At 37.4% G+C, this 24,582-nt stretch overlaps 2 protein-coding genes across 6 annotated transcripts in view; one reads left to right on the forward strand and one right to left on the reverse strand.

Annotated features, from left to right (window-relative positions):
• ARL13B (ARF like GTPase 13B) overlaps positions 1–24,582 on the reverse strand; it is a 33,266-nt gene that overhangs the window by 2,394 nt on the left and 6,290 nt on the right. For 2 of the 5 annotated variants that reach the window (XM_074531521.1, XM_074531543.1), the window contains 6 exons: positions 8,550–8,655; positions 6,063–6,265; positions 5,008–5,101; positions 3,653–3,869; positions 3,170–3,286; positions 2,662–2,730 (listed from right to left, as the gene is read on the reverse strand). In XM_074531521.1, the coding sequence (XP_074387622.1) occupies positions 2,662–2,730; positions 3,170–3,286; positions 3,653–3,869; positions 5,008–5,101; positions 6,063–6,265; positions 8,550–8,655 (806 nt within the window). Of the gene's footprint in view, positions 1–1,902; positions 1,947–2,661; positions 2,731–3,169; positions 3,287–3,652; positions 3,870–5,007; positions 5,102–6,062; positions 6,266–8,549; positions 8,656–24,582 lie in introns of all 5 variants that reach the window. The other 3 variants (XM_074531530.1, XM_074531546.1, XM_074531537.1) reach the window with 3 other exon arrangements.
• Positions 11,164–21,085, forward strand: STX19 (syntaxin 19). Its single transcript, XM_005491409.4, has 2 exons — positions 11,164–11,406; positions 19,696–21,085. The coding sequence occupies exon 2, from the start codon at positions 19,796–19,798 to the stop codon at positions 20,672–20,674; it is 879 nt and encodes a 292-aa protein (XP_005491466.2). The 5' UTR covers positions 11,164–11,406; positions 19,696–19,795; the 3' UTR covers positions 20,675–21,085.

A 24,582-nucleotide genomic window follows, 5' to 3' on the forward strand; every position in this document is an offset into this window, starting at 1 on the left:
AGTGTACAATAACACTGAAAAATGAAACACTGAACTTAGTATGTTTCCATATTAGACTGCATTACTACATAGTTTTAAATGACAGTAATACTGAGCAGAACTGAAAATTTTGGAACCATTTACGCATAGCATTTTTCTTCCAAGCCAAAATAACTCTCTAAAATAACTATTTCAGAAGTTGTAGATAAAATTGCAGCATTTCCTTTAGTCAATAAAGGAATTCAAAGTGGTAAAATTGTACAAGACAAAGTTCATAAGTACATCAGAAGACAGTAACAAGTGTTCTCAAACATTTGTAATGGATGTAGAGTCAAAAAACCATGCAGACTGGAACATGCAAAGCACTTCACAAACAAAAAAATATGCAAGATGGTAAGAGGAAAGAGGCAGAAATCAAGAAAAAAAAAAAGCAGCTTTTTGAAGCATTCAAATCTCAATTCTGTTTATACAGACCACCTCTTCCCCAAGAAAGCCTTGATGGCCTGCCAACACAAAATTCAGCTTTAATAAATCATCATTTTGCAAGAAGAATATATCCCACTTGTCCTACAGATGCAATAACTTCTGTTAGAATTGTACTCCTCAGATAAGATTAACAAAAGCAAACAAACTGGCCTATACCACTTCAAGAATAAGTGGAGCTGTCTGTAGGACTGAGATTTTAATTATCTTTACATTTGGTCAGCAAAATAAGAACACTTTTATGTTATTGTCATAAATATTTCGACTTCAATAGCACTAATTACAGCTGCAAGAAAACTGTAACAAATGATTCAAAGGTCAATGAAAATCTGTCCACTTGATGGTTTTATTCATCCATTTTTTGAGGTCTAGCAGAGCACTTCAGGACTGGAAAAGAATTTTGCCTCCTATAATGAAAGAGGTTTAACATTCTTGCAAATGTATCCTCCTCAATGACAATAAGCAGGCACTCATCATCTCATGTTGTGCCAAAATTATTGGCAGGACTGGAAAAATTGCCATCTTCAGTGTAATTACAAAGTTTGAATGTCTGAAAAAGCTTTTAAACCCACCTTTAATTTGGGCAAAGGTGGGGGAACAAAAAAAAAAAAATCAACACTGATTTACTTCTTTGCTGAAGGGACAACCAAAAATAAGTTGATTTTCAGGAAGATGTAAGTTAGGGATTATTATAAAAAAAGAATCCAAGGTAGGCTCCGCTGGTCTTAGGGAAACTTTGAGTTTCCAGTGAGGAGCAGATTCTCAGTGTGCAAAATATGTAAGAATTCATTGAAAAACACTGTTGTGTGAGAGAAAATGGGCAAGGCCAGGTAGGAAATTAATTCAGTGCAAGATGGACTTGGCAGTGCTGGATTCACAGTGGAACTCCAGGATCTTAAGGGTCCTTTCCAATCTCAACATTTCTCTGATTCTATAGATCTCAAACTGACAGAGTTAAAACCCCACAGTTGATTTAAGCAAGTGAAATAAATAAATAAATAAATGTTGTTTTTGGAAATCAGGACCTAACTAAAGGTGTGACAGTGCTGGGCTATGAATGTGAAGAACTTTGCTCATTTATAAATAGCACTTTCCTAATAGCAGTTTTTGCTAGGATTTCCAAGTGTCAATCTGGTGAGTGGTTCAAAATTCCCAGAAATAAGAAAACATCTCCCAAAGATTAGGCAATGCCTTAAATTTAGCTATAAATTCTGAGTACTTCAAGTTTACTCTTACACCTCTAGTCAAGAGATAATTTCCCTACCAACATATTTGCCATTTTCAGCTTCCAAAATTATTTAATAATTGTACTTATTTTACAAATTAACACCTAGCTTAAGCAGGTTTTTTCCTCTTTGTCCCACCCACACTCTTCCTACAGAATGCAACACCTCCATTAGGCACAGATAAAAATTGAGTTCCTTTTCTTCCCCTCCCTACCTCTTCATCTGGCTTTCATTTCTTGTCACCTTCTCTCTATTTGCCTTTAAAAAAAAGAGCAAGATGGGTTTAGGATCAACATTACAAATCACATTTTAAGCACATGAATTTCCTTCCTGTGAGAAATAAATATTTTGGGTTTAGAAATCTTATTTCCCCTTCAGGCATTTTTTGGTTCTCTGGCAGAAAAGCTCCTTGTTCTTGTGTTCCAGATGTCTCCAAATTCACTTTTCAAAATTTGAAGAATAAAAATGTAAGAAAAATGAAGAAGCTATCATCTCAAAAATGTACTATCAACATATGAAAAAGTTTTCCACAATCTTCCAAAAATAGAGAATAGTAATTATTAAAGCAAGAAATCAAGACTGCTTACTGCACCTTGGTATTTCCAGTTAAAAATTATCATTTTAAATGCAGTATGCATTTGGACTCAAGTAACTGGCACCATTACTCTTGGCAATGTGTCACTTGATACTTTTTAGGTGCAAATAACTTCAGATTATTGACAACTTCTAATATCCCATACCACTTGAAACTTTATAAGGAAATTGGAGAGAACTCACTGTTTTTCCTAATAAAAAAAAATCAGACTTGAAAAAATCAAAAAGATGCTTTCTACTAAGCGAAAGGGAAAGCTTTTGGTCAATGAAAATTGGAATTTAGAAATGAAAAACAGACAAAGAATGAAGTGAATGTAGAAGTGAATGGACAATGGAGAATGGTTTAAAAAGGTACAAAGCTCCAAATACTTTCAATTACCAGGATGATGTGTTTCACCAAGAGGCTCAAGTTTTCCAGGTCTATTAAGTTTGGGAGTTCCCCATCCAACTACAGGAAAACAGAAACTGTCAGAGCATTCTGGATTATTCTGAGCTGTACAGACCCCACATCTCCCTGGGAGAATTCAAAGCATTTAGAAATGCCCAAGCTATGCACTACATTGCATCCATGGTGAAGAACAATGAAATACTTCAAAAAATAAAATGCTTCATCTTAAAAATATTGCTATTTTTAATCACTTCAGGTGACTAATCAAGTTGCTGGCTCTTTTTTTGGGAAAATGATGTTTTCTCCATGGAACAGGCCAAATCAATACTGCTGGAAGTTCACATCATAAAGTGGGAAACTGCATTAAAGATTTTCTAGAGAGGAAGGTTTAGTAGCTCCTCTCTGTATGAAAACCAGTCCCATTTCATCCTTCACAAATGAGACTTTTAAAGGATTACCAGCTACAAATTGAGACATGAATTACTGTTTTTACACTTACCTGGTGGAAGGGCTGCTGGTGGCGTAGGATTCTTGGGAAGAGAGTCCTCTGCATTAACAGGTTCTACTCTGTGACCCCTTTTTAATTTTGGTTTTTTACTTTTTTTCTTATTGTTATCTACATCCAACAGAAAAAAAAAAAAAAAACCCAAACATTATATATCCTACAGTTATATTCAGGTAATATCCTACATAATATTCTAATACAATTGTTGGGGAGATACATCAGAGCTTTCAGTCCAGACTTAGACATACAATTATGGGAAATGTAAATCACACAACATTTTGCTATAGAAAATAAACTGTGGGCATAAAGTATATGCAAAATTAATGCTTCCATAAAGAAATTCAACTTAGATAACCTACTCCTGGTGTTTTTATGTTTCCAATAGATGACACCATGGCTCTGTGGTATCATGACAAATAACATGGACAGAAGGATGTGAAAAATCCCACAAAATGATTTAAAAGGCAGCAGTTTTACCTGAGTCAAGGCATTCTGAGGCTTGTTGGTCACTCTCCTCTGCATGCTGCAAAAGCTGGGCAGTTGTAGAGTTGGACCTTTCTAGCCTGCTGTCATTTGTGTTTTGGCTACTGCTGCTTGATAAGCGGTCCTGCTCTGCTTGGGGTTTCAAGACAATTGTGGCCTTTTCAGTCTCCAGCTTTTGTCTCTTCTTTTCCTTTTCCAGCTGTTTTTCATTCTAACAAAAAAAAAAGGACGAGAATTTTTTCAAATGACTTCTAATGCTGTAAACTGACTAGTAGGAGAGAAAAGTTATTAAAAATGAAAATATTCTCAGAATATCCAAAAATTCTATGCATTTAGCATAGAATTTATTTTCAAATAGATGAAGAAATTAGGTTTCCAATGTCCTATCCAGAGGAAGGGAGGAGGAATTATAAAACAAAAGGATCTTTAGATTTATTGCCTGTTTTCTTGTTTTATTTTTGATCCTGTTAAAAAAAAAGCCAAAACAACCTTCTACTTTCTTCCTCCTCAACTAGTTTTTTTTTTTAATGTGTTAGTTAAAAAAAATACAGATACAGAGAGCTTAAGACACCAGAAAATGCTATCCTAGTTTGGATAAATATCTATTGTGGCAACTGGCTGGTTCATAATTCTGTATCACTAAATCACCATCTCTGCAATATTCCCACCTGTACTTTATTTTCTTGCTTTTGATGTTATTACTAAATGGATTATTGTGCATGTAGCTGCCCTGACATGTTCTGTGGATATGGGTGCTTTTGTCTTGGAAAAAAGCAAATGTTTGAATTACTTCCTGGAAAAGTTTACGTGTTTCTTTAGATTGTGTTATCTCCAGGCAACTGAATAAAAAAAAAATATGAACTCAGAAATGTAGGTTAAGGAAACATTAACATGAATGTGATTTTCATATTTCAAAATTAATAAAAAATTCTCAAGAGCGTATTTTCAACTGAAAAGAGGTTATGCTCACAAATCTGAATAAATTAAGAAATCAGGAAGATTTGATATGACTCAACCACATCACTGAAACACCCCACAAGAAACTAATAGACCTTGAATATTTTCCACGTCTGAATCCCAGGAGTTTAATTAGGAAATGTTTTCAGTCACGTGTTTACATTTATTTTACTGTGTCTACAAAACTTTTGTTCCCTAATCAATAATAGAGGTTTTCTTATCACTAAAACATTGATTCAATGCACAGAAAACAAGGTTGCCAAGATTAAAGCAAGAATTAAAAAAGGGCTGTGCAGACAGACTTAGAACAACTCTTTCCTTTTTCTCATTGCCTCTCAGACATTTGCTAGTAGCAGTTCTAAACAGATCCAGATTTCAACAATTTCTCCTACCTCAGAGATTACAGCAGATATAGGCTGGAAGGGGTTTCCACATTTCCCAGGCTCAGGGTCTTCCTCCTCAGGTGCATTTCCTTCCTCTTTTTCCCTTCAGCATTGTTGTTGGGTTTGTGTTTCAGTGGTTTTGGTGTTTGGTTTTGGGGGTGTTTTTTGGGGGCAATGGGAGGGGAAAGAGAGAGAATGAATAAATAATTACGAATAAGCTATAAATTTTATAGAGAACAATGTCTGCCCTCCCCACTACACCTCTCAGTGTGGCATAAACCCAACACAATCCAACATGGTCAGGAGGCTTTGTGTGTGGCAGATTAGGAGCCCACCAATTTTTTAGAAATTTGTGAAATCTATATGAAGACCATGTCAAGTTGCAGCTGTTTAAAATGTACTTTAGTAATTTACTAGATTATTCAAACCAAAACAGCCAAAATACAGTCTAAGATACTTCCCAGCTACTTCTCACAGTAATGGAGCCTCAAATTCTCTGCCTACATAAGGCAGAGGAGAGGACAGGGGTGCTCAGCAAATATTTTAAGAATGCCCCAGTAAATTATTCACATCACCTCTTCACAGGCACCACAGCAGGCTGCTAAAGACCAGAAAGGGATTTGAAGGGGAGTAATAAATCAGTTATCCTGCTTTCCCTCACTGCATCATCTTTAGTTCCTTCATGCCTCACCTGTTGGATATCCTGAAGTTTACTGAGCATAGTATTGAATAAATTTTCATATCTAGTCTTTGATATTCACATATGGGTTAGAGAGTCAAACTTAATACTTTATTTTAGAAGACAACTTCAGATTAAACCACAGGAATTATTTTTTAGGTTAGCCTTCTGTGAAGTTACATTAGTAAGGCCAAATTTATCCCACAACTCTCAAAGTACACTTCCAGCATGCAGCAAATCAAATAAAGGGGATGAAGAGGCAAAAACTTCAAGCTTGTGAGGTTTAAATCCTGGACAGCCTGTTTCCCATAAGATCCATGCAGAGGAACAACCCAGATACCTCAGAGAAGGGAGGAAGGGATGGAGTGGGGATCACAGGAAATACCTCTGCTCCCGTATCCTCCTGACTCGCTCAGCTCGTTCCAGTTTCTTCTGCTCCTCGAGTGCCTTCTGCTCTGTAGTGTCTCTCTGGATACGCTCACTTAAGGCATCAAAATCTTTTGCTATGATATGGAGAAGCCAAAATAATCCCTTTTTGATTGATTTGTCAATTTTTTTCCCACAGCCCATGATCGCTGAGCAAGGCTCCTGTAAATGTATGGAAAAGGAGGGAAACATTTGCACTTCAGAACACATTCCTTGACTGGAAACAAGAAATTAGCTGAACAATGACTGCTGACTGTGAAGCTTGTAAAACACTTGGGGTTTGAATTATGGGTTATGAATAGTCCATGCTAGATTTATCAATCACAATGGAAAAATCTGAGATCAAAGAGAATCAGCTTTGCTTCAGTTCATGGAAAAAAATTCAACATGTTCATAAGCACCTCGGGGGTAAATAAAATCTCCTGTGAATTTGACAGAAAAGTTGTCAAACCAATTTTTTACATCAGAACAGGCACTGCAATTCAATTGGAGTAATGCTTTTTGTCATTATACTCTCAGCAGCAAGTGAGAGAAACATGATCTAGGCAAATCTGTTGAAAGAGAAATACAAACCTCATTGAGAAAATAGTTCTGAAATTGTTCTGAGAACACATCTGGTAAGAAAACATTGAAGGACCAAGAGTGCCTCTCTTGAGATTAAAGCACTTCAGGGAGATAGGACAATAGCCTTCAAAAACATAAGGTGAAACTGCAAATAGGAAAAAAATAATTTCCTCTTAATTTTTCATGTCAGGAGGACAAGTAAAATAGGCTTTAATTGGGAGAAAAGAGGCAGGACTTGACTCAAGCTTGGAACATGGAAACAATACTCTCTCAGAATCTCCTGAGAGCTGTTTTCCAGATTGTTTTGGAACACTGTATGTGTCTTTTAAAACATTCTCTGAGTAACAACTGAAAAGAACCAGCACTGTGTATGACATGTAGAGATGATATTTCACACTGATCGTGTTCAGGATTTGTGTTTATCAAGATTAAAAAAGCCTCTCCAATGCCAACATCTGAAAAACCCTCAGTGCTTTCTCCATCTGACAAGGATTTAAATGGCACCACAGTCAGATATGAAATGTACAATTTAGAACAGAAAAAAACCAACTGACCAGTTATGTTTAAATTAAGGCTCAAATATGAGTCCTTTTCACTGTGGAACCCTGCAGTACCCTCTAGCAGAACCTACTCAGGAAGGACATGTATAGAAGATGTATACAACTTGTTTCTCTCAGAAAACTGAGATCAAATACTGTCCAGCACTGGGGCAATGCTCTTCTCAGTTTGCACCAAAATTTTTGTTGCTGCAGTTTGGTTACAAAATATAAAAATTCAGAAAAATGGAATATACAGACATATTAAATAAGAAAAAGAGGAAGGTCATTTTCATTGACACTGTCCAACAGCAAGACTAATTACTCTTTCCTTTTGCTTTAATACTTTGTGGTGAAATTTAAAGATCCAGTGGAAAACTAACTACAAGAAGAAACAAAAGGTTTTTTGGTCATTGCCTAACTTTCCATCTTGTTTCCCAATGCCTCTGTTTAAACTGACCCCAGGAGCTCTCCTACTGAAGGACTTTGGGACCATGTTTATCTGGGAAGAGCCTGGTAAAGAAGGTGTCCATTAGAGTATGAAACACTCCTAAGAGTGTGTGATCTGCTGTCTTTCCTAATTACACATAAAATATAAATAAAGAACAAGAACAGCATGTCAGAAATTAAACAATTCAGATGTATTGGAATACACTAGTATCTTCCAGGTCATCTTTTACTGACTATTTTTCAAGAAAACATTTTTTGGCACAGAAGGTCCTTGGGAAAAAAAAACAAGGATGAACTTGCAAATTTAATTTTTATGATTGCTATATGTGCATAGTGCAAAGCTCACTAACAGAAGAAAAACACTCAGATAATCATGACATAATAAACAGAGCTATGCCCTGCTCTAACTCAGCTATTAGAGAAAATAATAGCAGTATGTAGTGCTCTATGAATTTTGCAAATCTCCCTAATGAATTAAAATTATTTTTTAATTTTGAAATCCAAAGCTTAAGTGGTTCTGCAAAACTGCCTTCTTATCTTGGTTAATAACACCATAACCCTCATTATCTTTCAAAATGTTTTTTATTGCCATCAGGAAAAGACTGTGGAAGTAAAGCCCTATCTAAGACACTGGGAGATTAAAACAAAGGCCTAAAGCAAAACTTCAGGGACTACTAATTTGGATATATTATCTGAAATATTGACCAATATTAAGCAGCTTTCATAAAGACTCCTGGTTTTGGCTCCCCCCACAATGACTTCCTGCTCGGTTTTTTCTTAACAGGACAATGAATACTACATCTAAATTTCAGTTTTATGCCATGTAGCCTAATTTCCTACCTTAATGGAAGCTTTACACAGATATGAGAAAACACAGCATCTTAAAATCTACTTACAATTTGACAGAGACACTTGTGTTCATTAACCAGCCTTTCCAGAGATAAGGACTCGATCACATCTGCTTCTGACAGAGCTCCTTCTCTGTCCTGCTTATTTGCCAGCCTGGAGGGAAGATCAAAAGAAACACTCAGCATCCTGCTACAAGAGAGGCTCTCACATCTCCAAAAGCTGAGCTGGTGACAAAACTAGGAAGAAGACTGAGAAAGAGAAGATGAAATTCCTTGTTTCAGCTTTAATCATTTCTTCTACTCAATATGCATGTGAGCCTATGCACCATTTTAATCAGATACTGTTAGATAATCACCAACATGCTTAGTAATAAATGATTTCTAGAGAAAGCAATTATATTTACAGTTAAGAAAATGGACATAAAAGACCATCCTGCTTTACATCTTGGAGTCTCTGGAGGAAAGCTCACAGTTTTGCAACTTCCCAAACTGTGAGCATTTCCCTGTTTAAAAGTGCTTCAGGATCATCTCAGCTCTTCCTGCTACCCAGCATTTCTCTCTGATGCTTAACAATGTTTTGAATTTGCTCTTCCTGAGTAAAACTTAAAGTGTAGAGGGAAGAACTTGCATGAAGGGCTCTAAAAACTATATTTTATTAAATGGAGGAAAGCAAGACTCCCATGTAACTCACAAAATAAGTATGCTGTAAGATGAAGATCAGTGTCCTGTCAATTATATATGATAGGAAACAGTACTCTAGAAGACAGACATTAATTTACAATTTACAATCCTTATTTTGCACTTTTTATAACATTAATAATCCAAACTAGAGTTCTGCATAGCACTATTAGAAAATACGAAATTTGTACTTGCTTCTCTCTAATAAAGGAATTCCACTAAAATAATGTTCCTCTGAAATTTAGCGACATTTTCTGGATAGGAAAAGAAATATTTGGCATCCATGAGCTCAGGGGCAGAAGGTCTTGGAACCAGACATCATAGCCTTCCTCCTGAAATCTTAAGTCATTTTTATTAACTGAAATGGCTTTTAGGGAACTTAGGCCAAAGCTTGTACTTCAAATTTATGTTAATTCCTTGCTGGGAAGGAACAGTGGTAAGAACTCACTCCACAGTTACCAGAACTTGTCAGCACTTGAATTTGATCGAAGACCTTACTTGTCTCTATTCTCCAGAATCCCAGTATGAGAGCTTCAATTCTTAATTGTTTCACTCCCAAGAGATTTCTCAGCATCAAAAACATTAGAAAAAAGCTGTGTTGCATCTACAGCCCAAAACTCCACATTCCTTGTCACCATTACCCTCATGAGCTACGATTCATTATCTAATCTTTCATCTTCCTTTTCAAGAAGAATTTGTTTATGAAGGAGACCATAGAAAAGCAGCTTCTCACATGTCCAGGCTCTCTCAATCTTCACCATTCTTAACTATTTGCGGTCCAAACCATTCACTTATTTATCATCATCATCCTGGAGATAAAAATCCCTACATCTTAATGATAATTAGAACTTTGATGGTTTGGCCTGCAGAGCTGATAAGAGCATAAAGCTCTTCCCTGCCCTTCCTTGATAATGAATTCCCATTTCTTAAAGACAGAACTTCTGCAGTGCTTTGTATGATGTAGTGCAGGGATTTCCCAACTGCTGCTCAATGCAGATACAGAACCTATGATACTTTCAGCATGTTTATAATACTCTGGCACTGCTTCTTTTTACCAACCAGCTAGAATTAGACTTGTCCTCTCAGCTATGAAACCAAAGCTAAACCAGGGAAAAACTGAGATGCAATGCAAAAAAAAGTAATTAAAGACTGGAAAAAAGTTACCTCCACTTTTTTCTCCCCCACATAACCTATTTTTGTTCCAGTCTGAAAATCCTACTGTGCTGCCTCTTAGACTCAAAAAGCATTCCTCAGCAGTGCTGTCAATTCATCTAGAGCTAATTGAAGGACATATTTCTGAGCAGTGTTTGTTGCCATAGCCTATTCCTCTCTCACCTGAAGATTAAATAACTGCACTGTTTGCACTATGTTTGCTCTGCACAGCCTACAAAGCACAGCTGAAGCAGAATGAAATGCTGGTAAGCTGCATAGCTCAGTGGCAGTTTGACACTAACATCCCACAGCTCGCAGTAGCTGCTGATTTTTAACCTCTAACACCTTCAAAGGTGTCATGTTTGTCTTTCTGGTCAATTAGCTTCCACTTTCTCTGCAGCAATACTAACAAAACCACGGCTGAGGTGCTGTACCTGGAAAAGCAGCTCTCTGCCTATTCTCCCCAGAAAGTGAAGTGGTTTTGCTGAGGTCCATCTACTGATGGACCCCTCTGCTCACTTCAGACTTTAGGTCAAACTTCTAAACAGACTTCAAGTATTTTGCAGTAAAATGCATTATCTGTAGGGGCTATTTTTATCCCCATGAACAGATGCACCTACCCTCAGTAATTCCTTTTCCCTCCACGCTTTGGTGCAGAAGAAAGCAAAGCCTGCAGCGACACTGGAGCTTCCAAGGAAAGCAGTGCTGCACTCACAGCTCCTAAAGGGATCTGCTCCAAGGCACTTCCTGCTCCTGGCACTGCGAGGGATCCGCCTCCAGCAGGGCTGGCTTTCAAACAGGCACGACCAGATTCCCCAGGCACCGAGTAATCCATTTGCCTGTCCTGCAGTTGCTAAAGGCAGTTTCTCTCTCACCCTACCTACCGCTCCTGAGGATGATCACGCTCGGATGCCGACAGAAGAATTAGGAGGAATGAAGGAAATACTTCATGGAATGTTACTCAAGCCAAGTTGCCTAGGGAATATTCTGGAAAAATGTTTTTTGGGATTATACTGAAGCTTAACCTCAGGAGTTCCTGTGTAAAGGGTAAAAGCCACCAGCACAAGATTCAGAGGTAAACACTCTTCTCTTACTTAATGCTTATAAATTTACAAACATCAGAAAAAGTCTTTGTAGAGGGATTTAGAATGGAAATGTGCCTAAAGTGTCAAGACAAAAATAATGCAGGTCTGCCTTGCAAAGAGTTCGGTATTTCTGTGGGTGAACATGGACTCACAGCTCTGCTGCTCTTTCACAGGAATACCAGGGTTTGAGGCAAGTTTTATGCAAAACAAACCCCTTCTGTAGGGAATATATCAGTTATCTTAAAAGACAGACCTTGATTTTAATTTTCCAAGTCAGCTCAACTTCATATATAGCAATTTTTCATGTTTAAAAACCTGTAGGAGGTATATATCAAAACATACTTGAAAGCACAGCCGAGTGGCTGTTAGTTTATCATTTAAGTTTGCTCAGTAAGAAGCTTTCATCTATAAAATCATGCTTGGCTTATTTCAGTTTCACATACAGTATATATGAATTGTCTTAGTGTAACAAACAGACCTCATGCAAGAAATAAAGACAAAGTTGGCACCTACTGCTTTTAGATCAAGTGGGATTTTTCTAAGCAACTGGAGAGCTTTTCAACTTTAAGAGTCACGGGAAACAATGTGGAAAGGGAGTGTTATGTGTGCATTGGCACAACTGGCATCTACAGCTCAGTGACAATATTTCTCTTAGAAGCCACTTCTGCTAGAGAAAAACAAAGTCTGAATGCTATGGAAGTTCCTTGACCTGCCTATAAAAATCTCAATTACTGCACAAACAGAGGAAAAAAACCCCAATAGAAACCAAAGCAGTATTAAAAGTTTACTTGGCAATACAAAATCTGTAAAAATGTCTCAGATATGCTACTTTTGGGGTTATATTTATTTAGAAGCAGTGATCACAACCCCAAAATTTTGTGTCAGATCTGCAGAGTGTCCATCAAAATTTATGAAGAGCAAAGCATCCCTAAGGTCAAAATATTACAGCATCAGAACAACCTCCATGATTGAGAGCAACTATAGGAAAATGAACTTGATGAGAATGGTTTACCTACGATCAAGATCAGACTTTAAGGCTACTTCAAGAAGTCATAGCTTTAAGGGATGGAATTAGCTGGGAAAACAAAGCCAGAACCTTTGAAATTAACAGCAGTCTAAACAAGGGGAAAGAACAATGCCATATTCTTCACTCTACAGTGAATCTTCTATTTAAAAATGCCACTCTACCCTTTTTCCCTTTGGAATTTTTATCTCTCATCCATTAACCTTTATCTTGAGCAATCCTGTGGACAGCCATCACAAGGATGCTTTATTCCAAAGAAGCGAGCCCTCAGCAGATGCAGCCTGAAAAACTTCCTTTTTATGCGTTGCTTATGTTAACTTCCATGCAAGTCAAACTCCTGACCCACACACAGGCAAAAATAAGTGCCTGCTTGTTTTGCTTGTTCCTTCTTCATTTATTGGCAGTTCATGAGGTTTTTGAGGAAGTCATGGAAAATATAATTCTTCAAACTTTTAACAAACCAATAGAAGAACAGACCAAGAGTTTCAAGTGGCCCACAGAAAGCACTCTTGATGAAATTCTGAGCCTGCTCTATCAGATGATTTTTTGCAGATTGCCTTCCAAATGGAATTGTAGACAGAATCCTCAAGCACATTCTTCTTTAGCATTTCAAGCCCCTGCTCCTTCTGGGTTGCTGACAATGAGAAGCCTATCAGTAAATTTTGACGGTTAACACATGGCTCTCTCTCAAATTAAAGGACTAAATTTCAATTCATGCCTTCAATTCTCATGCAAAACAATGCTTTGAATATTATGGTAAACTGTAATGAGAAAAAGGTGATTAAAGTGCTACAAGGTTGTTGGCCTGCTTTCATGCAACTTCAGGGAGCTGTAGGAGACATTTCAATAAGTCAACATTTTCCCTAGACAGTTCCTCCAGGTCACTTTTAAATAAGAGAACAGTTAAAACTAAGATTCTAAACTACTCCTGTTTACAATATCTCTAGGCAACTTTAGTCTCCTATTAGCTTTTGAACTGGTCATAAGAACAGCAATTATAATTAGTTTCATTTTCTTAAGTGGCCTCATTCTCACCACAGGTCTGAATCATGTTCCTATTTAGAAAATGTTTGGTGACACACTGCTCTGCTATCAGTTCAATCCCACCTCTTAGTCAAACAGGCTGCAGCCAACCATGGCTGAGCTCACCTAAAGCAAGTTATGTTCAGCTTCCAGATGTGTAATTCCAAAACAATATATTTGTTATGAGTAAGTGATATAACAATATATTTTTGGACAAGATTAAAAAAAAAGAAGTGAATTGATTTCTTATACTCTTATTTCACCCTGATATGTCAAGCCATAGGCAAACTAAGTATAGTAAAATTGCCTCTATGTGTTTTTTTTTTTTTTTAAAACTGCCTTACATTTATTTCAGGCGAGTTCCAAGGCTGTGATAGGCAGCTCTGTGGTCTGACAGAGATGAAATGGGAATGTAAAGCAGGTGGGATGGTGCACAGCACAGATTCTGAGTCTGCATTTCTACTGTCAGGAAGACAAACCTCTCACACCACTTAGAGCAATACAAAGCTGTTAAGCATGAATTCAAACTACATATCCTATTAAATGGAAACAATCCCACCTGTACTCTATCCTGCTGCAGCCCTTTCTCTTGTTCCTATTTTACTTGCAAATACTGCTTTAAAATATATCAATATTTGGACCTTAATGAAGTGATCTTTGGGCAGAGGAGATCATGACTTTCTAGGTTTCTGTGACCTCTAGGTTTGTGAGGATTCTTAAAGAACACCATTGACAGCAGATCTCTGGTTAAATAGGTGAAAAAAATCACCATCAAAACATGAAGTTCTTACCACTTACAGAGAATTAGCTGCAGACTAAGAGACTTGCAGAGTGAGATCATTGTTTTGTCAGTGAGGTGCAGTGTCCATCACCCTCACTGGAAATTATGTCAGTGCCAAAGCATGAACTCCTCACCTTCTACTACCCAAAGTATCAGCAGCAATGACTGCAGACATGGAAATGCTGGCAGATGCTTTTCCCCAAGTCTACATCTGCAGCCACACAATCATAACAAAGATGTCAAAACTCCAAGGAACAAGCTCAGATTTGCAGCTGATTCACTCTTGGTATTTTTGAACCGAATACTTCAAAAATAGCAAAACACCAATGCAAGACAGATATTTCTCCTCCAACAGTCTGTGTTACAGATTTGTGGTTCAAGGTCCAAGAACATCTTGAGTCTCTTCTCCCTCTCTCCATGTCTCTTGGAAAACTCACTCCAGAACAGCATGATTTAGCTACACTTGGACAGGAACTTTGGCCTAATTCTTCCCCACCTTCTAAATTCTTTGAATACTCACGTCTGCTTCACTGTATTTGAATTTCTTGGTTTTACTCAATATCCACATTTCTCCACCTCCCACAATCCATTTCACAATAATTAGACAATTCCAAGCTACCTTGCTTCAGATGCAGCATTTCTATTCTTGCACGTTCTGATAATTTTGGTTTCCCTGGGGAAGTCTTGTGGCAGTTTTTACATAGTGATAGGACAAGGCAAAAGTGTTTTATATGCAAGAGAAAAGATTTACATCACATTAGGACAAAATTCTTTACTGTGAGGGTGGGGAGGCTCTGGCAGAGGTTGCCCAGAGAGGAGTTGTGATCATCCCCTTTGCTCAAACTGTTACTGATTGTGCACTCTCATCTCATCTGTGGCATATTTTTAGGCAGGGAAAGCTCTCTGCCTTTGGTATTTTCTTGTTAAACCACTCCCACACTTTCCACAAACAGAAACCTGAACGTACAACTATTTTTAAGTATGTTTTTCCAAGGACTTATCTTACACCAGAGATGCTTAAGAGCATATTTTCATCCAACCACCTTGTGTCTTCTAATCCTTGGTTTAAGTAGGTTTGTTTACAAGGTATTTAAGTTAAAGGAAACTTTACAAACAAAGGAGAAACTAAATCTAACTTATAACAAGATGTCCTACTTTAGTAACTTCAGATACATCTTTGAGTAACAGGGCAAGATTTCAAAACACCACCCAACAAGTGCCTTCTTTCCTTGTGAGAACATGAGAGAGCACAAACTGAATTTCAACTCAAAACACCAGCTTTCCCCAAAGACTACTGTAAGGATTTTAAACTAGAACCATTTTAATAATATGTGTCTCACTAATTTCTTGTTGCTAACTTAAGACATTTAGGCAGAAATCAAGCTCCAGAGTATGACTCCAAGATTTCCTCATTGCCATTGTGCTCAGAAAAAAGTTAGATGGGTTTCTTGGCACCACATGACAGGGCTGTAATGCAATTCCACTGAAGCTTGGAAATGAATAAGAAATAATAATTTTAAAAATGTTTAGGATTACATGTAACATGAAGTTCCCTTGGGACACATTGCCTGAAAGCCTACCCAGTGCCCTTAACTGACTCATAGCTAAGGGTTGGGAAAACAAGCCTACCCTTATTTTTGGGGCAGTCATTTAAAAAAAAACCAAACCAAAAAACCCTCCCCCCCCCCCAAAAAAAAGGCCACTAACAAACAAAAACCCAGCAGTTTCAGCAGAGGTAAAGAAGGCAGCATGAGCCAGAACACAGATATCAAGGAGCTCTTAAAGAGAGGATTCTGTTCCTTGATTGCCTGCAAGTCCTCTTCTCTAGAATACACTAAAACCAAGGTGAGGTGGCAAATTGTATCAAAGATCCAATAGAAACAGAGCCTTTGCTGACAGGCATTTTAATCAAAGTGCTGAATAACTAAGAAACAGTAATCAGAATTAAAGAAATTAAAATGAACAGGAGGCTTTGGTAATTTGGGGACTGGGGAAGAAATAAAACAATCCAAAAAAGCCAAATTAGAAGACAATAAACCCAAGTACAACCAGAAACAAGGGAATTCCATATAATTAACTTTCCTATTTCACATACCTAATTATGTCTTTTAACTTAATGTAGGCCAAATCTTATTTTTGGATGTAGGCTCCATGTTTCCTGGGTCTACTGATAAATTTATCAGACAAGTGGAAGAACATTCTATGTGGCTGCTTTGCAATAAAGCAAGTGGTTATTTCAACTTACCTTTTTTTCCAAATGCAGAAGATAATATAAAAAATTTCATTTCTGTCAAACTCATTATCTTTGAGTTCTAGACATATTTTATCATGATGACAGATTCTAATGGTGGTCCAGCTACCAGGATCTATTATTCCCCTAGTCAGCGTGCTGAGGTAATTGTATTTATCAAGACTTCCCCAGTCACACATGGCATTTAAATTGTCAGATTCACACAACCCTGTTTCTGAGAAGCAACACAGTTAGGTTATCAGAAGGCAAAGACTCTTGCAATACCCTTAAAATATATTTGACAAGGATGTGAAAAATGCATTTTTGAACCTGCCAACTATATATGGCTATAGATAAAGGTGCTTCAAGAAGAACAAACTTAATTACCAAGGGTTTTGCATGATAACAACTGCACTGGGCAGTGAATGTAGGGGCCACACTAAGTCACTGGAGTGCTTTCAGTCCACATATTCCATTTACTCCACTCTAAAGAATGGGCATATTCTCCCTTTACTGACAAAAACCTCAAGGAAAGTGAAGTGCTTTCATCTCAGTCAAAAGAACAACAGGATGTGCCCCTATATACAAACACAGGACAAAACAAGGACTCAGTAAAAGAACAGAGCTTGTTGTGGAACACTCAAGGAGCCAAGCCAACTATTCCCAAGGTTATCTCTGTCATGAAGACATCCTCATTTCTTTGAAACCAGCATGTGTTCCAATTGCCACTGTAATCAAGCACAATTATTGGCAAGCCTGTTCAGTGGCAGGCTTTGAAGGCAAGCCCAACAGTAGAGAAGATATGAAACCAAGATTCAATTGCTTGCATTCCAGTCTTTTGTGAGACTGATCTTTAAACAAGAAAAAAAAAAAAACTCCAGTATTTTCTGCTCACTTCTCTGATATTTAACAATATTTGCAGATTTGTTTTGCAGTTCTGTGAGGTTCCTCCCTCCAACTCCAAGGAGCACAGCTATTTCAAGAGCAATGCACCAATTCCCTTGGATGCAAGAAATTCTTGTCACCTCACAGCATAAGCATTAATGGTGCCCTTAGAATTTGCTTGTAATCCCAGGTTTGCCCAGCCCTGCTAAATTAGCATGGGTCAGCAGATGTGTGAGGCTGGACTAGAACAGATTTTCAGGTCACTCTCTGAAGCCCTGTTTAGCAGCCCTGGGTCCTTTCACATGCCCCAGGCTGAACTTTCCCTGTTGGTGGTGCCAAGCAGCTCTGGAACATTCCTGAAGAATGTTATCAGGCAGAAACTGCCTGCTTCTGCCATGGGGACATCCACTGAAAAATTCAGCAGTGCAGAAGCAGTACTGTCATGAAATGAACACATTTTGCATTTTCCTCACCTAAGAATAACACTCCCCAATAAATAACTTGTAAACTCTGATCACAAGTCTGCTCTTGATGTGAATCAACAAACACTAAATTCAAATATTAAGGCATTTGGGGGAAAAAAAAGCAGTAAAGAAAATTCACACAAGGGTAGAATATCGACATTCTTTCTCATGACTGACCTCTGAAGCATTTCAAGTTTTGTTCTTCAGCTAATCCTTCTGCAAAAAGTCAGATTTAAGTCTGTGAAGACGTGTCCACACTGCACAACTCCATGACTTCCACAAAAATCTCTTTAGAGAGTTGAAATATGCATGGGAGAGCAGAGATAGCACAGCAGTATCATTTGGAACTGTTCAAATAGAAGAGAATCATTTGCATATTGACAGGTTACTGGATAAACCCTTTGCAGTTTCTAAAAATGCATCTTTTGGATACTATTAAGAAATCCTACATTTGCTTGCTAAGAAAAAATGAAATCTGTAGAATCAGGGTTTAATAAGATTTAAATGATTTACCTATTTAATGCTACTATTTCAGAAAACAGCCCTAAAAGCTCTGAAACAGCCAAAAGACACTACTGTGCTGTTTAACCTTTATGCTTAACAGCCCTTTGAAAGCCACACATCTGATTGAACCAGAAGACCTTAAATAAAAATCCCATAATCTTCTAGTCCTGAACATGTTACTTCTTACTGAAATCTTCCATTCTTGATCACAGTCCAAGGAAATCATTTCTGTGGAGTTTGAGAGAAATACCTTCTTCCCTATGATTAAAAATAGCTGAACTTAGTTTCCATTGGGCGTGTTTTAGAAAATAGCTTGCTCTTTATTATCTCTCCAGTAAAGCTTGCACAACAGCTAGGGAACAAAACAAAACTAAATCTGCTTTCTGTTAAATAAGAAGCAGCACTGACTTATGGCTCACTGTGGTTCACAATGCACATTTGCATCAATTTTATGAAGAATGTAAATGACAGTGTAAGCATAGATAACAATAATTCAAAAAGGCTTAGAAAATCTTCATGCTGTAACATCAGTGAGATGAATTCAACTCCATAAAAGCTCAAACATAAAAAACTAATTTGTTTTCATGCTAAATTATTAGAGTTCTGAAATGATGAGGGATCTGTTTTTCTGTTTTGTTGTAGCTAACTGCTTCAGTTACTATCTAACTCCCCAGGCAAGGAAAATGGAGAAAGGTTTTTGAGTGTGGCCAAATTAATAATCTTAATTCATGCCAGAATGCCGATTTGTTACAAAGTCTGTCTCATAATCTCAAAAACTGAAATATTTCCTACTGAGAATCCAAAAATGGCACAGCCACACTCACTTCTACTTCCAGAAAGATTTATAAGTTGATTCGTTTTCACCAAGTAAAGAGTAACAGTAAAGTAATTGGAGTGACTTCTTTCTTCCTCCCCAAAATAAAAGTCTTCTCTGTTGTTATCTTATTTCAAAAGTTCCATACCTTCTTGGTGATGTCTGACAGGCAGCTCTTCACAGCACAGCCAACAAACTCCAGCTCTTCTTCCAGCAGACCCACTCCTTTACAGCACTCATCCTTACAGCTGTGGCCTGTTCCTAACCTTTAGCAACTACTACAGCTGCAACTCATCAGGGGTGAGATGATGGGGGTACTTCTGCACTATCTTTATTTTCTAACATTCTACCCCTCCACACTTCTCCAGTCTCAGTTCACAAATATACCTCAAAAATGGCCTTGGGCTACAAATCACAACTTGTTCAGAGTACCCCCCATTCCAACTCATTGCTACTTTTACTTTGGTGCAGAGAGAAGTAGCTCTGATCCCAAAACTACTTTTCATATATATGTATAACCACTAACACTGATTGTTGTTACATTTTGATTACAGTGCAATGAAACAAACCAAACAACAAAGATACTGGAATTAACTTCCTGTGTTGCAAGAGGGGAGAAGAAAAAAGCAGCAAAGAATCCTGACCACAAAAACCATGAGAGACCGTTTGCAAGAGCTCAAACTGAGGGCTAAGGAACTACAGATGGGAGGAGAAAACAATGGTGCAACTGTCCAAGAAGAGGAGCAGGAGGAGTTTGAACAGCAGGCCATTATTTATGAAAAAGAGCCCATCACTGAAAGGCACTTGCACGAAATCCAGAAGCTTCAGAACGAAATTAATAACCTGGTGGAAGAAGTCAATAAATTCAGCCAACAACAAAAAAGCCTCGTGTCCTCCATGAGGAGGTTCAGCGTTCTCAAAAAGGAGTCGAACATAGCCAGGGAAATCAAAGTGCAGGCAGAGCACGTGCGCAGGGGTTTGGATGAGCTGGCCAAAGCAGTGAGGAGAGCTGAGAGCGAGCAGGGGCCAGCACGAGCCGCGGTGAGGATCCTGGCGGCCCAGCACGCCTTCCTGTCCCACCGCTACCTGCACGCCATGCTCGCCTACAACGAGGCCATCACCGCCAAGCAGGACAAGTGCAGGACCTTCATCCTCCGCCAGCTCGAGGTGGCTGGCAAAGAGCTGGCTGAGGATGAGGTCAATGACATGCTCCAGCAAGGAAAGTGGGAGATTTTCAATGAAAATCTGCTCACTGAAGTCAAGATTACTAAAGCTCAGCTGTCAGAGATTGAGCAGAGACACAAAGAACTGGTCAATCTGGAGAACCAGATCAAAGATGTGAAAGAACTCTTTATCCAGATCTCACTTCTGGTTGAGGAGCAAGGGCAGATGATCAACAACATAGAAATCTACATGAACAATGCTCAAGAATATACTCAAGCATCTAAAGAAAAGTTTGGGCTTGCAGTCAGGTATAAAAGAAGAAACCCTTGCAAAGCAATTTGCTGCTGGTGTTGTCCGTGCTGCAGATGACACCAGAAATGAACTGCTTGAAATAGCAGTGGTTCCTCCCCACCAAACTGATCTTGGAAAGCACTCTTGGCATCCCTCAACTGCTTCACTTTTCTTCCCAATTCCCCTTCAGCAGAGCTCTCAGGAAAAACTGCATCTGTTTTTCAAGACAGAGTAAAGAATTTTATGGTTTTCACAGAAACACACGAACTACAGGAAAGGATCAAAGGATAAAAGTGACTTTTTTTGTGTTCTTATAAACTTCTTCAAAGTTTAGAAATTCTAAAGTTTAGTTTGGTTCTTCAAACTAAAACAGTGTGGCAACAAACTCCCTGTGCTGTTGGGAGGCATTGAAAGTAGCGTTAATCTCGAAGACAGGATTCATAAAAATGTTTTACTTACTTTTCACAAAATAATAATAAGTATTTTTAATTGCCTTGTGGTTTTTTACCATTTATATTTATTTGCTTAAATGCTAAATTTTTTTCCAGGAGTCTAAAATTCTACAAAACAAATCTCCACACATGAAGCAGACACCATTAGTAACAATCCAGAATGGGATGCCTAAACCAAACAAGAGGTCAGAAAAGTTACCAGGAATGTTCCAATACTACATCTATAGGAAAAGTTCATAAACTTTTCATAAATTGATGCAGAGATACTTATATTATTCAGCTCCACAGGCAGAGCCCTTCCAGGATAGGGGAATATGGTCCTTAATTACACTCTCATAAGGCACATTCTTAATGCTGCCTATCCTGCCTAAATACACAGTCACATTTACAGTCTCACTCTTGCCAACACAAAAATTAATGAAAAAATAGAATAAAAAATAGAATTCCATCCTTACACCCCCTACTCCTCCCCCATAATCTAGAACCAGAGAATGATTTAGGTTGGAAGAAACCTCCTGCCACCAACTCCTTTGGGAACTGAGTGAGAAATAGCTCTCCATGCAATTTAACAGACAACAGCAATGTAACTGAGACAAAAAAGTTCTTTCCAAGAAGAAATAAAAAAAAAGTTTCCACATTAAAACCAAACAGCAAACCAGAAACATATTCCTGAACTGCTTTGTGCTGTGCAAAGACACTTTTATTTGGATAGTCAGAGAAGGGAATAAAACTGCACTGCAATTCAGCAAGACACCAAGTGAACTGGATGCCTGTAGTTGCACATAGCAGGAAAAAAAAAATCTACTATCAAAGTAATTTTCACATTGTGGTATTTAGAAATAGTTGGATTCCTTCCATCCCAGAGTAAAACTCCAACTGAAATTAACGGTTATCAAAATATAATCAAAGGTCTCAACCTTAAAGTAAAAAATACTATTTACACAGTAGCAACAAAAAATAAACTTAGATGATGACATCACTGAAACTATTTCATTAAATACTCTCCCCTTAACTGCATATATTAAAAATACATTTATGTTCCAAGGGCAGAGTAGAAATTAGCCAATAAACAGGCTGTACTTCCAGTAGTGGAATAAAACTCAAGTTCTCAAAATTCAAGTTTTAATGCTTAGGAAAAGAGCTGCCTGATTAAGTAATTTCCAGATGTAAATTGGTTAGAAACAGGCAAAACAGATAAAACACACTGAAGGAGAACTGGGAAGTGAGAAAGACTTGTGGAAAACTTCTCCTTGATAAGGGGGTACTATTAACTGAAAATAAATAGCATGAAATAATAGTATGAGCTACAGTTTACATTTAATTTGATATTGAGCATTCAAAATGATTAGCAGCTGAAATCTGCAATAATCACTAAAGTAACTTCCCAGTGTTTTCAGTTACATAAATATACAGAAAACCAAACAAATTAAAGCCCAGCTGCAGGGGTTCTATGAAGAAAAACGAAACATTAATAGCTATAATCCCTTATCACCAAAATAACAGGTAGAAAAAGCTTTCTCCTAGCAAAATACCTGCCCAAAAATCTCCTTGGTATAAAATATCAGTCACAGCACATGGACTTGCATTTCCTCTTGTACATGCTCCATGTCAACTTAAATTAAAAAAAACAAAACCAAAACAAAGACTCCAAACAAACACAACTAATCCCAAAAAACCCCAGGATTTGCCTGCATAATATGATGTCTGTGTGGTCTTTTCTGATAAAAGAATAAAAATAATCCTAAGTGAAGAAAATTTAAACTTGTACACAAGTCTTGAGGATGCTGCCAGAAGAATTTACCCATAAACATAAATTAGGTGATAACACTGAACAGTAAAAAAGCCCAAATGACAAGTTGGACATCTCTGTGTAATCTATACTAAGAAACAGTAAAAGACAATACTATCACATTTGAGGAAAATTGTCTTAAAATGCTTCTGTGACACCTCCATGGGCAGCAATAAATAACAACATGGGAGAGCAGCAATTAAAATTTGTAGAAAACACCACACTAAACATCAGATTTCTCATATTCCATATTTCTGTAAGGTAGAGTATTTAGCACCAATTTTATGTTCACATTGTGCAATTCAGCCTATTCTGCACGGATTAAAATGCCCCAATTAAAAAATGTAGCAAGATATTGGGGAACTTCTTGCTGCATGGGTAGCAAGTATGTATTTAAAAAATACCCAACAAAACCAAAAAGCCCACAAACAAAATCTGAATATTAAAATTTATATTTAAAAAGGCTAATTTTCAGCATAAATTAGGAAATCTGACAATACAGGAGAGAGTTCTTAACTCAAGAGGCAGAGTCACACAGGAGCATAAACCAAAGAACTTCTGGATCCCTCCACAGAATTGGGCTATTGCAAAAGCAAATTCTGATCAAAGGCTTGAAGTTTTAATCTAATAAAAAGTAGTAACATCAACAAACTTGGTTTAGTAAGCATTAGAGCACTTAATAAATACACTCTGCCTTCTGATTAGCTACTGCTAAGGATCAAAAAGCAATATCAAGATCCAGGGAAGTGAATAAAGTCTCTGCAGCTCCACTCAGCCACACAAATACAACTCCATTATAGGATTATAGAGATTTCTACCCAAAAAAAAAAAAAAAAAAACCAACAAAACGAAAATACAACCCAAAACCTCCCATAAAGTTGTATTTAATTAAAGAACACAGCACAGCTTCCCACAGTCCCAGCTGCATTTTCATTTCAGTTAAACTAAGCTGGCTTTATTGCCTTGCCTGTGCCAGTAACATGCAGAGCAGTGAAAGGTAAAATCTCATCTATTTTCAACATATACACCATTACTTGGCTGAACCACCCTGCACTTCATCAACACAGTTAGCCAGGCTCAGCTTCAAACCAGCAGAGCATCACTAGTTCTTAAAAATAAGAAGTCTCTGCTCTTACCTGTACAGATTCTTTATGATATCACGGGGATGTTGTGCAATTTCTGCATTATGGAGGTCTTATGCTCACCAGATATGAAGATACTGACTTGACAAACCATTTTAAAATTTAAGAGTTTATATTTTAACTTCAAAAGCATATTTGTTAGCGAATATTTTTGGTGTGGAATTAAAAAAATATGTTCTTTCCAATATTTTTACAAACTCTATTAACAAGAGTGCCCAAAATAATTAAAGCAAGCCTCCTTTAATGAGATTTTGTTGATCATATATCAGCAGCACCATGTATTAAGTAAATAAGACATTTATTGCTGAGAGATCACCCTATTGCTGAGTATAATCAACCACTTACCATTTAATTAATTGATGTAGGCATAAGTAGCAACAATATTTTTGCATCATGTTGCCATGCCAAATTTATAAAGCCTTTTAACCTAGTATTTCAAGTAATATTAGAATTTTCAAGTGTTAAAAAAAAATCTCACCTTGTTATTTTTCCATGGCTAATGAAAAAGGAGAGAAATAAATATCTCTGAGAAGGATAAAATAAAACATAAAACCATAAAACTAACTGCAATATTGGTTAGTGCTAAAGTTCCAGCAGTATTAG

Source organism: Zonotrichia albicollis, chromosome 2 (genome assembly GCF_047830755.1).
Source record: "Zonotrichia albicollis isolate bZonAlb1 chromosome 2, bZonAlb1.hap1, whole genome shotgun sequence".
Taxonomy (NCBI): Eukaryota; Metazoa; Chordata; class Aves; order Passeriformes; family Passerellidae; genus Zonotrichia; species Zonotrichia albicollis.

Coding starts and splice junctions, on each gene's coding strand:
- STX19 (XM_005491409.4), top strand. CDS start 19,796: ATGAGAGACCGTTTGCAAGAGCTCAAACTGAGGGCTAAGGAACTACAG.